Source organism: Nerophis ophidion, linkage group LG14 (assembly GCF_033978795.1).
Source record: "Nerophis ophidion isolate RoL-2023_Sa linkage group LG14, RoL_Noph_v1.0, whole genome shotgun sequence".
In the NCBI taxonomy this organism is placed as follows: Eukaryota; Metazoa; Chordata; class Actinopteri; order Syngnathiformes; family Syngnathidae; genus Nerophis; species Nerophis ophidion.
The window spans coordinates 55096844-55109406 of record NC_084624.1 but is presented as its reverse complement, the minus strand read 5'-3'; the positions used below and the strand labels follow the sequence as shown (position 1 = coordinate 55109406).

Below are 12563 nucleotides of genomic sequence, written 5' to 3'. Positions count from 1 at the left end.
AGACCCTGCCCCAAGTGGAGGAGTTCAAATACCTAGGAGTCTTGTTCACGAGTGAGGGAAGAGTGGATCGTGAGATCGACAGGTGCGGCGTCTTCAGTAATGCGGACGTTGTACCGATCCGTTGTGGTGAAGAAGGAGCTGAGCCGGAAGGCAAAGCTCTCAATTTACCGGTCGATCTACGTTCCCATCCTCACCTATGGTCATGAGCTTTGGGTCATGACTGAAAGGATAAGATCACGGGTACAAGCGGCCCAAATGAGTTTCCTCTGCTGGGTGGTGGGTCTCTCCCTTAGAGATAGGGTGAGAAGCTCTGCCATCCGGGAGGAACTCAAAGTAAAGCCGCTGCTCCTCCACATGGAGAGGAGCCAGATGAGGTGGTTCGGGCATCTGGTCAGGATGCCACCCGAACGCCTCCCTAGGGAGGTGTTTAGGGCACGTCCAACCGGTAGGAGGCCACGGGGAAGACCCAGGACACGTTGGGAAGACTATGTCTCCCGGCTGGCCTGGGAACGCCTCGGGATCCCACGGGAAGAGCTAGACAAAGTGGCTGGGGAAAGAGAAGTCTGGGTTTCCCTGCTTAGGCTGTTGCCCCCGCGACCCGACCTCGGATAAGCGGAAGAAGATGGATGGATGGATGGGTGGCAGAGGGAAACAGTACGGATAGTTCAGCGGAGAAACATCTCGAGTTTATTGCTTCAATGGAGAAAAGTGTACGACATAAGTCCTCCCAAGTGTCGGAACATTTTACTTTAAAGACTTCAAAGACGACATTTCCTGCAAAACGAGCAGCATGGACGTCGCGTGGCACGGAAGGACAACATTGCTTCGGCAGCACCTGAAGAGGAGCCATGGATGAAGAGAAGAACTCACGGTACGTAACTTTATTAATTCCATAGTCCGAGTATATTGATCCGTTGTGTGTTTTTAATCTTTTGTTAATGAGGAGATTTTTTTCTGGAAGCGCAGCAGCAACTGTTGTGTGTTAACTTTCAGAGTGTCGGGAACTTTTTGGATAGTGCGACGACTTCATTGTCTGTGTTGTTGTGAGTCGCAACAGGCATTCATAAGTTCAGCTTGTTTGTGAGTAACGTTGTTTTTGTTGCAACGTGTCTCCGGCACATTTGACTCCGTTTTGAGAGAAAAAACGCACGTATAAACGTAACGGACAGAAATATCTCAGGTTGGTTTCATAATGGATCAATGTAGCCCAATAAAGCTATATAAATCTATTTAGACTTAAGTGATGCTTTAGTATAACTAAACGTTCTGAAGGTGCTGGAATATTTCATGCTATGATTCAGAGGCAGCCTAAAGTGAATCCTTTATTATTCAGAACAGAAGCGTGTACTATATCTGATCCAGTTCTGATCTGATGAGTTACATTTATATGTTGTTATTAGTGTATTCTGCAACTCCAATGTACATTTATTTAGTTCAGCTGTTTTTTTTTTATGTGGTGGCGTATTTTTCTTTTACATCAAAAATTATTAATTAAATCAACTGGGTATGTATTAAGTTACATGTAAATAATGCTACTATGTACGTTCATAATATGGTTTCTCTCATTTCAGAAAGAAACAAGCCAGCATTAGCGACTTGGTACAAAGGAAGGTCTGCACACCACGGCAAGCGACTGCACTGACTGATGCTATCCTGAATATGTTGGTAACTGACATGAGGCTGCTATCAATGGTGGAGGATGACTGTTTCAGAAAAATTATTTATGTCCTCAACCCTGGTTACACTCTTCCCTCGAGGACCCATTTTACCAAACTGATGAAGAGGAAGTACGAGCAGACATTTCAAGCTGTGAAAACTGACATAAAAGCCACCCAGAGCAAACTTTCTCTCACTACTGATGTGTGGACAAGTGTAGCCTACCCTGGCAATACATGCCACTACATTGGAGACGAATGGAACATGAAGTCAATCTGCCTTACAACCACGCCACTAGAGGAAAGAAATTCAGCATCCAACATTGCAGAATGGTTGTAATATGTAGTAGCCAGGTTTGAAAATCCCCTGGGCAAAATATTGCTATTGTGCATGACAATGGTGCAGTTTATAAAAAAAAACATTTTTGTAACACTTGCCTTGTTTTATTTGGCAAGTCGAAAGGACTAGGTGCAAGTATGCGTTTTTTGTTTTTTTTAAATAAAGTATTGGAAAGGATAGAAATGTAGTTTGTCTCTTTTATCCGATTATTAATCAATTAATCAAAGTAATAATGGACAGGTTAATTGATTATTAAATTAATCGTTAGTTGCAGCCCTAATATGTATATATATGTATGTATATATATGTGTCTTATTAAGATTACCCCCCCCCCAAAAAAATCTGATGATTGAAGGAACCACCATAATGGCTCTGTAGTTACAGTAGTTGCATGATACACCACGCTAATGGCTCTGTAGTTACAGTTGTTGCATAATACTCCACCCGAATGGCTCTGTAGTTACACTCGTGGCATAATACACCACCCTAATGGCTCTGTACTTACAGTAGTTGCATAAAACACCACCCTAATGGCTCTTTAGTTACAGTAGTTGCATAACACACCACCCTAATGGCTCTGTAGTTACACTCGTGGCATAATACACCACCCTAATGGCTCTGTAGTTACAGTAGTTGCATAACACACCACCCTAATGGCTCTGTAGTTACACTCGTGGCATAATACACCACCCTAATGGCTCTGTTGTTACAGTAGTTGCATAACACACCACCCTAATGGCTTTGTAGTTACAGTCGTTACATAATACACCACCCTAATGGCTCTGTAGTTACAGTAATTGCATAATACACCATCCTAATGGCTCTGTAGTTACAGTAGTTGCATTATACACCACCCTAATGGCTCTGTACTTACAGTAATTGCATAATACACCATCCTAATGGCTCTGTAGTTACAGTAGTTGCATAATACACCACCCTAATGGCTGTGTAGTTACAGTAGTTGCATAATACACTACCCTAATGGCTCTGTTGTTACAGTAGTTGCATAACACACCACCCTAATGGCTCTGTAGTTACAGTCGTTGCATAATACACCACCCTAATGGCTCTGTAGTTACAGTAGTTGCATAATACACCATCCTAATGGCTCTGTAGTTACAGTAGTTGCATAATACACCACCATAATGGCTCTGTTGTTACAGTAGTTGCATAATACACCACCCTAATGGCTCTGTAGTTACAGTCGTTGCATAATACACCACCCTAATGGCTCTGTAGTTACAGTAATTGCATAATACACCATCCTAATGGCTCTGTAGTTACAGTAGTTGCATAATACACCACCCTAATGGCTCTGTAGTTACAGTAGTTGCATAATACACCACCATAATGGCTCTGTAGTTACAGTAGTTGCATGATACACCACCCTAATGGCTCTGTAGTTACAGTTATTGCATAATACACCACCCTAATGGCTCTGTAGTTACACTCGTGGCATAATACACCACCCTAATGGCTCTGTAGTTACAGTAGTTGCATAATACACCACCCTAATGGCTCTTTAGTTACAGTAGTTGCATAATACACCACCCTAATGGCTCTGTTCTTACAGTAGTTGCATAACACACCACCCTAATGGCTCTGTCCGTACAGTAGTTGCATAATACACCACCCTAATGGCTCTGTAGTTACAGTAGTTGCATAATACACCACCCTAATGGCTCTGTAGTTACAGTAGTTGCATAATACACCAACCTAATGGCTCTGTAGTTACAGTAGTTGCATAATACACCACGCTAATGGCTCTGTAATCACAGTAGTTGCATAATACACCACCCTAATGGCTCTGTAGTTACAGTAGTTGGCATAATACACCACCTTAATGGCTCTGTAGTTACAGTAATTGCATAATACACCACCCTAATGGCTCTGTAGTTAAAATTGTTGCGTAATACACCACCCTAATGGCTCTTTAGTTACAGTTGTTGCATAACACACCACCCTAATGGCTGTGTAGTTACAGTCGTTGCATAATACACCACTCTAATGGCTCTGTAGTTACAGTAGTTGCTAAATACACCACCCTAATGACTCTGTAGTTACAGTAGTTGCATAATACACCACCCTAATGGCTCTGTAGTTACAGTAGTTGCATAATACACCACTCTAATGGCTCTGTAGTTACAGTTGTTGCATAATACACCACCCTAAAGGCTCTGTAGTTACAATTGTTGCGTAATACACCACCCTAATGGCTCTTTAGTTACAGTTGTTGCATAACACACCACCCTAATGGCTGTGTAGTTACAGTCGTTGCATAATACACCACTCTAATGGCTCTGTAGTTACAGTTGTTGCATAATACACCACCCTAAAGGCTCTGTAGTTACAGTAGTTGCATAATACACCACCCTAAAGGCTCTGTAGTTACAGTAGTTGCTAAATACACCACCCTAATGACTCTGTAGTTACAGTAGTTGCATAATACACCACCCTAATGGCTCTGTAGTTACAGTAGTTGCATAATACACCACCCTAATGACTCTTTAGTTACAGTAGTTGCATAACACACCACCCTAATGGCTCTGTCCGTACAGTAGTTGCATAATACACCACCCTAATGGCTCTGTAATTACAGTAGTTGCATAATACACCACCCTAATGGCTCTGTAGTTACACTCGTGGCATAATACACCACCCTAATGGCTCTGTAGTTACAGTAGTTGCATGATACACCACGCTAATGGCTCTGTAGTTACAGTTGTTGCATAATACTCCACCCGAATGGCTCTGTAGTTACACTCGTGGCATAATACACCACCCTAATGGCTCTGTAGTTACAGTAGTTGCATAAAACACCACCCTAATGGCTCTTTAGTTACAGTAGTTGCATAACACACCACCCTAATGGCTCTGTAGTTACACTCGTGGCATAATACACCACCCTAATGGCTCTGTAGTTACAGTAGTTGCATAACACACCACCCTAATGGCTCTGTAGTTACACTCGTGGCATAATACACCACCCTAATGGCTCTGTTGTTACAGTAGTTGCATAACACACCACCCTAATGGCTTTGTAGTTACAGTCGTTACGTAATACACCACCCTAATGGCTCTGTAGTTACAGTAATTGCATAATACACCATCCTAATGGCTCTGTAGTTACAGTAGTTGCATTATACACCACCCTAATGGCTCTGTACTTACAGTAATTGCATAATACACCATCCTAATGGCTCTGTAGTTACAGTAGTTGCATAATACACCACCCTAATGGCTGTGTAGTTACAGTAGTTGCATAATACACTACCCTAATGGCTCTGTTGTTACAGTAGTTGCATAACACACCACCCTAATGGCTCTGTAGTTACAGTCGTTGCATAATACACCACCCTAATGGCTCTGTAGTTACAGTAGTTGCATAATACACCATCCTAATGGCTCTGTAGTTACAGTAGTTGCATAATACACCACCATAATGGCTCTGTTGTTACAGTAGTTGCATAATACACCACCCTAATGGCTCTGTAGTTACAGTCGTTGCATAATACACCACCCTAATGGCTCTGTAGTTACAGTAATTGCATAATACACCATCCTAATGGCTCTGTAGTTACAGTAGTTGCATAATACACCACCCTAATGGCTCTGTAGTTACAGTAGTTGCATAATACACCACCATAATGGCTCTGTAGTTACAGTAGTTGCATGATACACCACCCTAATGGCTCTGTAGTTACAGTTATTGCATAATACACCACCCTAATGGCTCTGTAGTTACACTCGTGGCATAATACACCACCCTAATGGCTCTGTAGTTACAGTAGTTGCATAATACACCACCCTAATGGCTCTTTAGTTACAGTAGTTGCATAATACACCACCCTAATGGCTCTGTTCTTACAGTAGTTGCATAACACACCACCCTAATGGCTCTGTAGTTACAGTAGTTGCATAATACACCACCTTAATGGCTCTGTCCGTACAGTAGTTGCATAATACACCACCCTAATGGCTCTGTAGTTACAGTAGTTGCATAATACACCACCCTAATGGCTCTGTAGTTACAGTAGTTGCATAATACACCACGCTAATGGCTCTGTAATCACAGTAGTTGCATAATACACCACCCTAATGGCTCTGTAGTTACAGTAGTTGGCATAATACACCACCTTAATGGCTCTGTAGTTACAGTAGTTGCATAATACACCACCCTAATGGCTCTGTAGTTAAAATTGTTGCGTAATACACCACCCTAATGGCTCTTTAGTTACAGTTGTTGCATAACACACCACCCTAATGGCTGTGTAGTTACAGTCGTTGCATAATACACCACTCTAATGGCTCTGTAGTTACAGTAGTTGCTAAATACACCACCCTAATGACTCTGTAGTTACAGTAGTTGCATAATACACCACCCTAATGGCTCTGTAGTTACAGTAGTTGCATAATACACCACTCTAATGGCTCTGTAGTTACAGTTGTTGCATAATACACCGCCCTAAAGGCTCTGTAGTTACAATTGTTGCGTAATACACCACCCTAATGGCTCTTTAGTTACAGTTGTTGCATAACACACCACCCTAATGGCTGTGTAGTTACAGTCGTTGCATAATACACCACTCTAATGGCTCTGTAGTTACAGTTGTTGCATAATACACCACCCTAAAGGCTCTGTAGTTACAGTAGTTGCATAATACACCACCCTAAAGGCTCTGTAGTTACAGTAGTTGCTAAATACACCACCCTAATGACTCTGTAGTTACAGTAGTTGCATAATACACCACCCTAATGGCTCTGTAGTTACAGTAGTTGCATAATACACCACCCTAATGACTCTTTAGTTACAGTAGTTGCATAACACACCACCCTAATGGCTCTGTCCGTACAGTAGTTGCATAATACACCACCCTAATGGCTCTGTAATTACAGTAGTTGCATAATACACCACCCTAATGGCTCTGTAGTTACAGTAGTTGGCATAATACACCACCTTAATGGCTCTGTAGTTACAGTAGTTGCATAATACACCACCCTAATGGCTCTGTAGTTACAGTAGTTGCATAATACACCACCCTAATGGCTCTGTAGTTACAGTAGTTGCATAATACACCACCCTAATGGCTCTGTACTTACAGTAGTTGGCATAATACACCACCCTAATGGCTCTGTAGTTACAGTAGTTGCATAATACACCACCCTAATGGCTCTGTCCATAGGAAGCAACTTGAGATGCGGCTGCAGCCGGGCGGGGTTGAGTTCCTTGCCGCGGTGGCGAAGGAAGTGTCGTCCCAGGTCCAAAAACACAATCAGAGAGAGTCTGAGCTGAAGGAGAAGGTGGAGGAAAGCAAGAAGGCATACTCAGCCTTGGAAGATGAATTCCGCATGGCGCTCACCATCGAGGCGTCACGCTTCTCCGAGGTCTGCCATACAAAAAACTCCCTAACTCATGTTGCATCAAATTTGCTCGCTAGAGTCCTGTATTTTCCTCGTCATTGATCGATAAGATGGTCCAGGCAGGTTGCGTTTACTTCTGGATGACTCATCCAACGTGCTTGCAGGTGAGGAAGGCCTGTGACCAATTGACTGCACAGCTGTTGGACATCCAAATGACCCTGGCCGACTCGCAGCTGACGGAGAAGAAATCTGCCTCCATGGTGCAGGATCTCACAGCCATAGTCAGGGAGCAGAAGAGCCGCATTTCAGACCTCATAAAAGAAAAGAGAGCAGCCGTAACTGAGCATAAGGTAACGAATCGAATGATGACATCCTTTTTAAAAACTGTAATGACTTCTTTGTTTTTTGTCCTGTCCAACTTGTCAGGCAAACCATATCGTAGATGTAGAGAAGTGTAGGATACTTCTCTTGTTGCCTCATTTGTATTTGACTTTATTAAATGCATTTATATCATCATTTGGTGCAGGAGGGAATAGAAAGAGGAAACGAGGAAGACAGAGGGGGGAATTGTGGGGAGAAGAGGGGGATTATACAGAGAGACAAAAATAGCCAACACAATAGAGCAGCGGTCGGCAACCCAAAATGTCAAAAGATCCATATTGGACCAAAAATACAAAAAAAAATCTGTTTGGAGCCGCAAAAAATTCAAAACCGTATATAAATGTTATAATGAAGGCAACACATGACGTCAGTGTCTATGTTAGCTCTGTTAGCCTACTATCAAAATAACTATGTCCCAGGCTGACACAAATCTTCGTTGACAGAAATGTTGAAATATAATATTTGTTCTACCCATTTTTACAACATTGGAAAACATTCGTAAAAAAGAGGCTTCTTAGAGGGTGAGATAATGTTTAGATATTACTGGCTTAGAATGGCCAAAGGTCCAAGTTAAAGAAAATAGCGGGCTGTCTTCTTTGAATGGATTTATAGCAATCTACACAAGCTGGGTAATGTTTGCTGTGGTCTGGAACAACATGGCACACAAACAACTGTCAGAAATGCAGCCAATATTACATACAGATAATATGTCACGAGACATGCAGATATAAATTAAATAGACAGAGGACATAGGACATTAAATGAGCTCAAATATACATACAAGTGAGGCATAATTGTTACGTTGGGGACGCATCGTGGATGCGCGAGGACTTTCACCTCTCGATGCTAAGGACTGGAGCAGGCAGGAATGGAGGTAGGAGCAGGTTTTAATATTAATATCCAAAGTAACACTTGTACAAACAGAAAGAAAAGGTGTGCCAACGCACGGAAACCTAAATGCTAAGACTAGCAACAGGCAGAGTTCAAAGTCCCAGGTACAGAAGCGCGCGGAGGCTAAGCTACGAATTAGCAGGCTGAATGCAAAAATGAATTAACAGCGCAACTGTTGCATAGAGCAAACGAACCGACCAGGAGGAACTAAGGTAGCAGGTGGTCTTAAATACAACACAAATAATTCAAAACAGGTGTGCGTGGTGAGTCCGTGCAGGAGGCGTAATTCGGTTGCCATGGTGACAATACAAAACAAGGAAGTGTTAGCAACGGGATCGGCAGAGTCCAAAACATGATCAAAACATAAAAGGACAATACAAAAAGGACATAAACATGCTAGAGATGTGTGATCCGGAAGCCGGATCACAACAATAATGACGCAATATGTACATAAAGCTATCCTAAACAGCATGTTAGCATTGATTCACTTGAAATCCTGCACTCCACACAAGTCAATAACATCAACAAAGCTCACATTTGTGCATTCACACACAACATAAATAATTTGGTGGACAAAATGAGACAAAGAAAGAGTGGCATAAAACAAGAAAATTGTACATGTAAACAAACTCCGGTAAATTTAAAGACTGCCAAAATTACGTCAAAACGGCACTCCCCAAATACTGTATTTTTCGGATTATAAGTCGCTCCGTAGTATAAGTCACACTGGCCGAAAATGCAAATAAAGAAAGAAAAAATCATATACATCGCACTGGAGTATACGTCGCAGTTTTTGGGGAAATGTATTTGATAAAATCCAACACCAAGAATAGACATTTGAAAGACAATTTAAAATAAATAAAGAATAGTGAACAACAGGCTGAATAAGTGTAGGTTATATGAGGCATAAATAACCAACTGAGAAGGTGTCTGCTATGTTAACCTAACATATTATGGTAAGAGTCATTCAAATAACTATAACATATAGAACATGCTATACCTTTACCAAACAATCTGTCACTCCTAATCCATAAATCCCATGAAATCTTATACGTCTAGTCTCTTACGTGAATGAGCTAAATAATATTATTTGATATTTTACAGTAATGTGTTAAAAATTTCACACATAAGTCGCTCCCGAGTATAAGTCGCACCCTTGGCCAAACTATGACAAAAACTGCGACTTATAGTCCGAAAAATACAGTACTCTCATCAGAAAAGCATGTTTAATATAAATAGTGGGATTGTCTTCCTAGAGCAGGGGTCGGCAACCCAAAAGGTTGAAAGAACCATTTTGGACCAAAAATACAAAAAAAAATCTGTCTGGAGCCGCAAAAAAAATAAAAGCCATATTACATACAGATAGTGTGTTATGAGATATAAATTGAATTAAGAGGACTTAAAAAAACTAAATTAGTTCAAATATAGCTACAAATGATGCGATATGTACATATAGCTAGCCTAAATAGCATGTTAGCATCGATTAGCTTGCAGTCATGCAGGGACCAAATATGGCGATTAGCATTCCACACAAGTCAATAACATCAACAAAACTCACCTTTGTGCATTCACGCACAACATTTAAAGTTTGGTTGACAAAATGAGACAGAAAAAGAAGTGGCATAAAACACGTCCTAGAAAGTCAGAGAAAGTTACTTTTTCGATATATCTGGTGCTTGCTTCATAAAAAAAGTAATTTTTAGAGGAGGAAGGGAAGGTGTACAGTAAGGTAAAAAACACACCTTGACTGAGATATATTTACCAACTTTTTATTTTTATTTTGTAAGAGTTTTTGACTTTTACCTCTTAAATATGCCTGGATCTGTTGCCAGATAGTACCTTTTTTCTTCCAAGTAATCTAAGTTGTGGTTGGATTACAAAACGCAAAACTAAATATAAATACATAAAACAAAATTAAATGTTCCCTTGATTTAAATGATTTTGAATGAAATATGTTGAATTTTGCAAATAGGGATGACTTAGCTCGGTTGGTAGAGCGGCCGTGCCAGCAACTTAAGGGTTGCAGGTTCGATTCCCGCTCCGCCGTCCTAGTCACTGCCGTTGTGTCCTTGGGCAAGGCACTTTACCCACCTGCTCCCAGTGCCACCCACACTGGTTTAAAAGAAACTTAGATATTGGGTTTCACAATGTAAAGCGCTTTGAGTCACTAGAGAAAAGCGCTATATAAATATAATTCACTTCACTTCACTTCACATGTAAACAAACCACGGTGAGTTTAAAGACCGCCAAAATTAGTAGGACAAAACGGTACTCACTAAATACTTGAATCAGTGAAGCATATTTAATATAAACAGTGTGCTTTATAACAATTAGGGAGGTTTGTGTCATGTTTGTCTTCCTACAGAAACCATATTAAAACCAAAAATAGTTTTTTTCCTTTCATCTTTTTCCATTTTTCATACATTTTTGAAAAAGCTCCAGAGAGCCACTAGGGCGGCGCTAAAGAGCCGCGGGTTGCCGACCCCCGTCCTAAAGAAACCTTATTAAAACAAAAATATATAATTTCCCCATCTTTTTCTATTTTCATACATTTTTGAAAAGGTCCAGGGAGGCAGACCCCTTGTCAGAAAAATTGTATGTAAATTATCAAAAAACTTTCCACTCTCTGAGTTTCCAATGAACAGATAAAAGCTGTCTTTTGTTGCACCAAGCAAAGTCTTGGAAGATTCCGCTGTGTACGTTGGAATGCGACGGGAGGGGTTATCTATTGTCCTCAAACACCTGCTGAAGCTGAATCCAGGGCAAGCCCAACCCGAGGCATCTTCTTCTTTTGTCTTCAATGTGACCGAAAACAATGACTGTTTACATACGCCCCATTTCTGTTGTGACGTGTGTTGTTGCGTAAACATTGAATATCTAAATAAAAGTGGAGACGTAAACCTTTTTCGGCAGAGCGTGGTGCAGGACTGTACAAAGTGTACAGCGGCCATGTCTCTCCTCAGATCTGAGTCTAAATTTAATTCTGTCTCTGTTTGAATCTTTGCCTTTTGTCTTGTTTAATAGATGTCATCAGTGTTTGAACCTGACACCCCTGCCTTAGAGTAACAGCGTTAAATTATGTAATGACTTCATAACGTTCATGTAATCAACGCCGCTCTTTCTGACAGAAGCGTGTTCATGCTCTTGAAGCTGAACTGGATCAGGACCGCCGCCTCGGCCTTCAGGTGGAGATGCTAAAAAAGGAAAAAGCGGGTCTGTCATCCCAGCTTACGGCGCAGGAGTCTGTCATAGACGGCCTCAGGGCAGAGAGGAAGCTTTGGGGCCAAGAGCTCGCTCAGCAAGGTGGGAGAAGTGCAAAAGCACATTGCTACTTTCTGTTACTTCCTGTTGCTCCTCGGGTGGATTCACATGGTGCAGATTCTATAGTCTGTACTGTCTAGCAGCATGAAGGACACAGCAGCGGCTATTTGGCTTCATTTAATCACAATTGAGCTCAGTGAAGCCCCCAATTTAGCAGTTTAGCATGGAAATGTATGCACTGCAAAAAGTCAGTGTCCAAAAACAAGGAAAAAAAATACAAAAATGAGGGGTATTTTATTTGAACTAAGCAAAATGATCTGCCAATAGAATGAGAAAATTCAGCTTGTGAAAACTTTCCAAAACAAGTTAAAATAGCTAACCTCGATGAACCCAAAAATACCTTAAAATAAGTTTATTCTAGCTAATTACAAGTGCACTTTTCTCGGTAAAAAAAAATACCTTTTTGCTTAATATGTTGAAAAATATTCTTAAATGAAGTAAATGCTAGTGTTATTATCTTGACATAATGATATGCGTTCGGCATCATGATTTTTTTTTCATGCTTAAAGTAAGAAATCTGGGTAACACAAGGCATATTGACAGAGCTTAAACCATTGTTACTATAACAATCTACAAGATTAATATAGCTTGCCTCTCTCTCTTCCCTTTCATCT

At 41.0% G+C, this 12563-nt stretch overlaps 1 protein-coding gene across 2 annotated transcripts in view; it reads left to right on the top strand.

Annotated features, from left to right (window-relative positions):
- Window positions 1-12563, top strand: part of lrrcc1 (leucine rich repeat and coiled-coil centrosomal protein 1) — a 52673-nt gene that overhangs the window by 22166 nt on the left and 17944 nt on the right. For both annotated transcript variants that reach the window (XM_061921082.1, XM_061921083.1), the window contains exons 13-15: window positions 7179-7380; window positions 7521-7706; window positions 11757-11931. In XM_061921082.1, the coding sequence (XP_061777066.1) occupies window positions 7179-7380; window positions 7521-7706; window positions 11757-11931 (563 nt within the window). The remainder of the gene's footprint in view (window positions 1-7178; window positions 7381-7520; window positions 7707-11756; window positions 11932-12563) is intronic.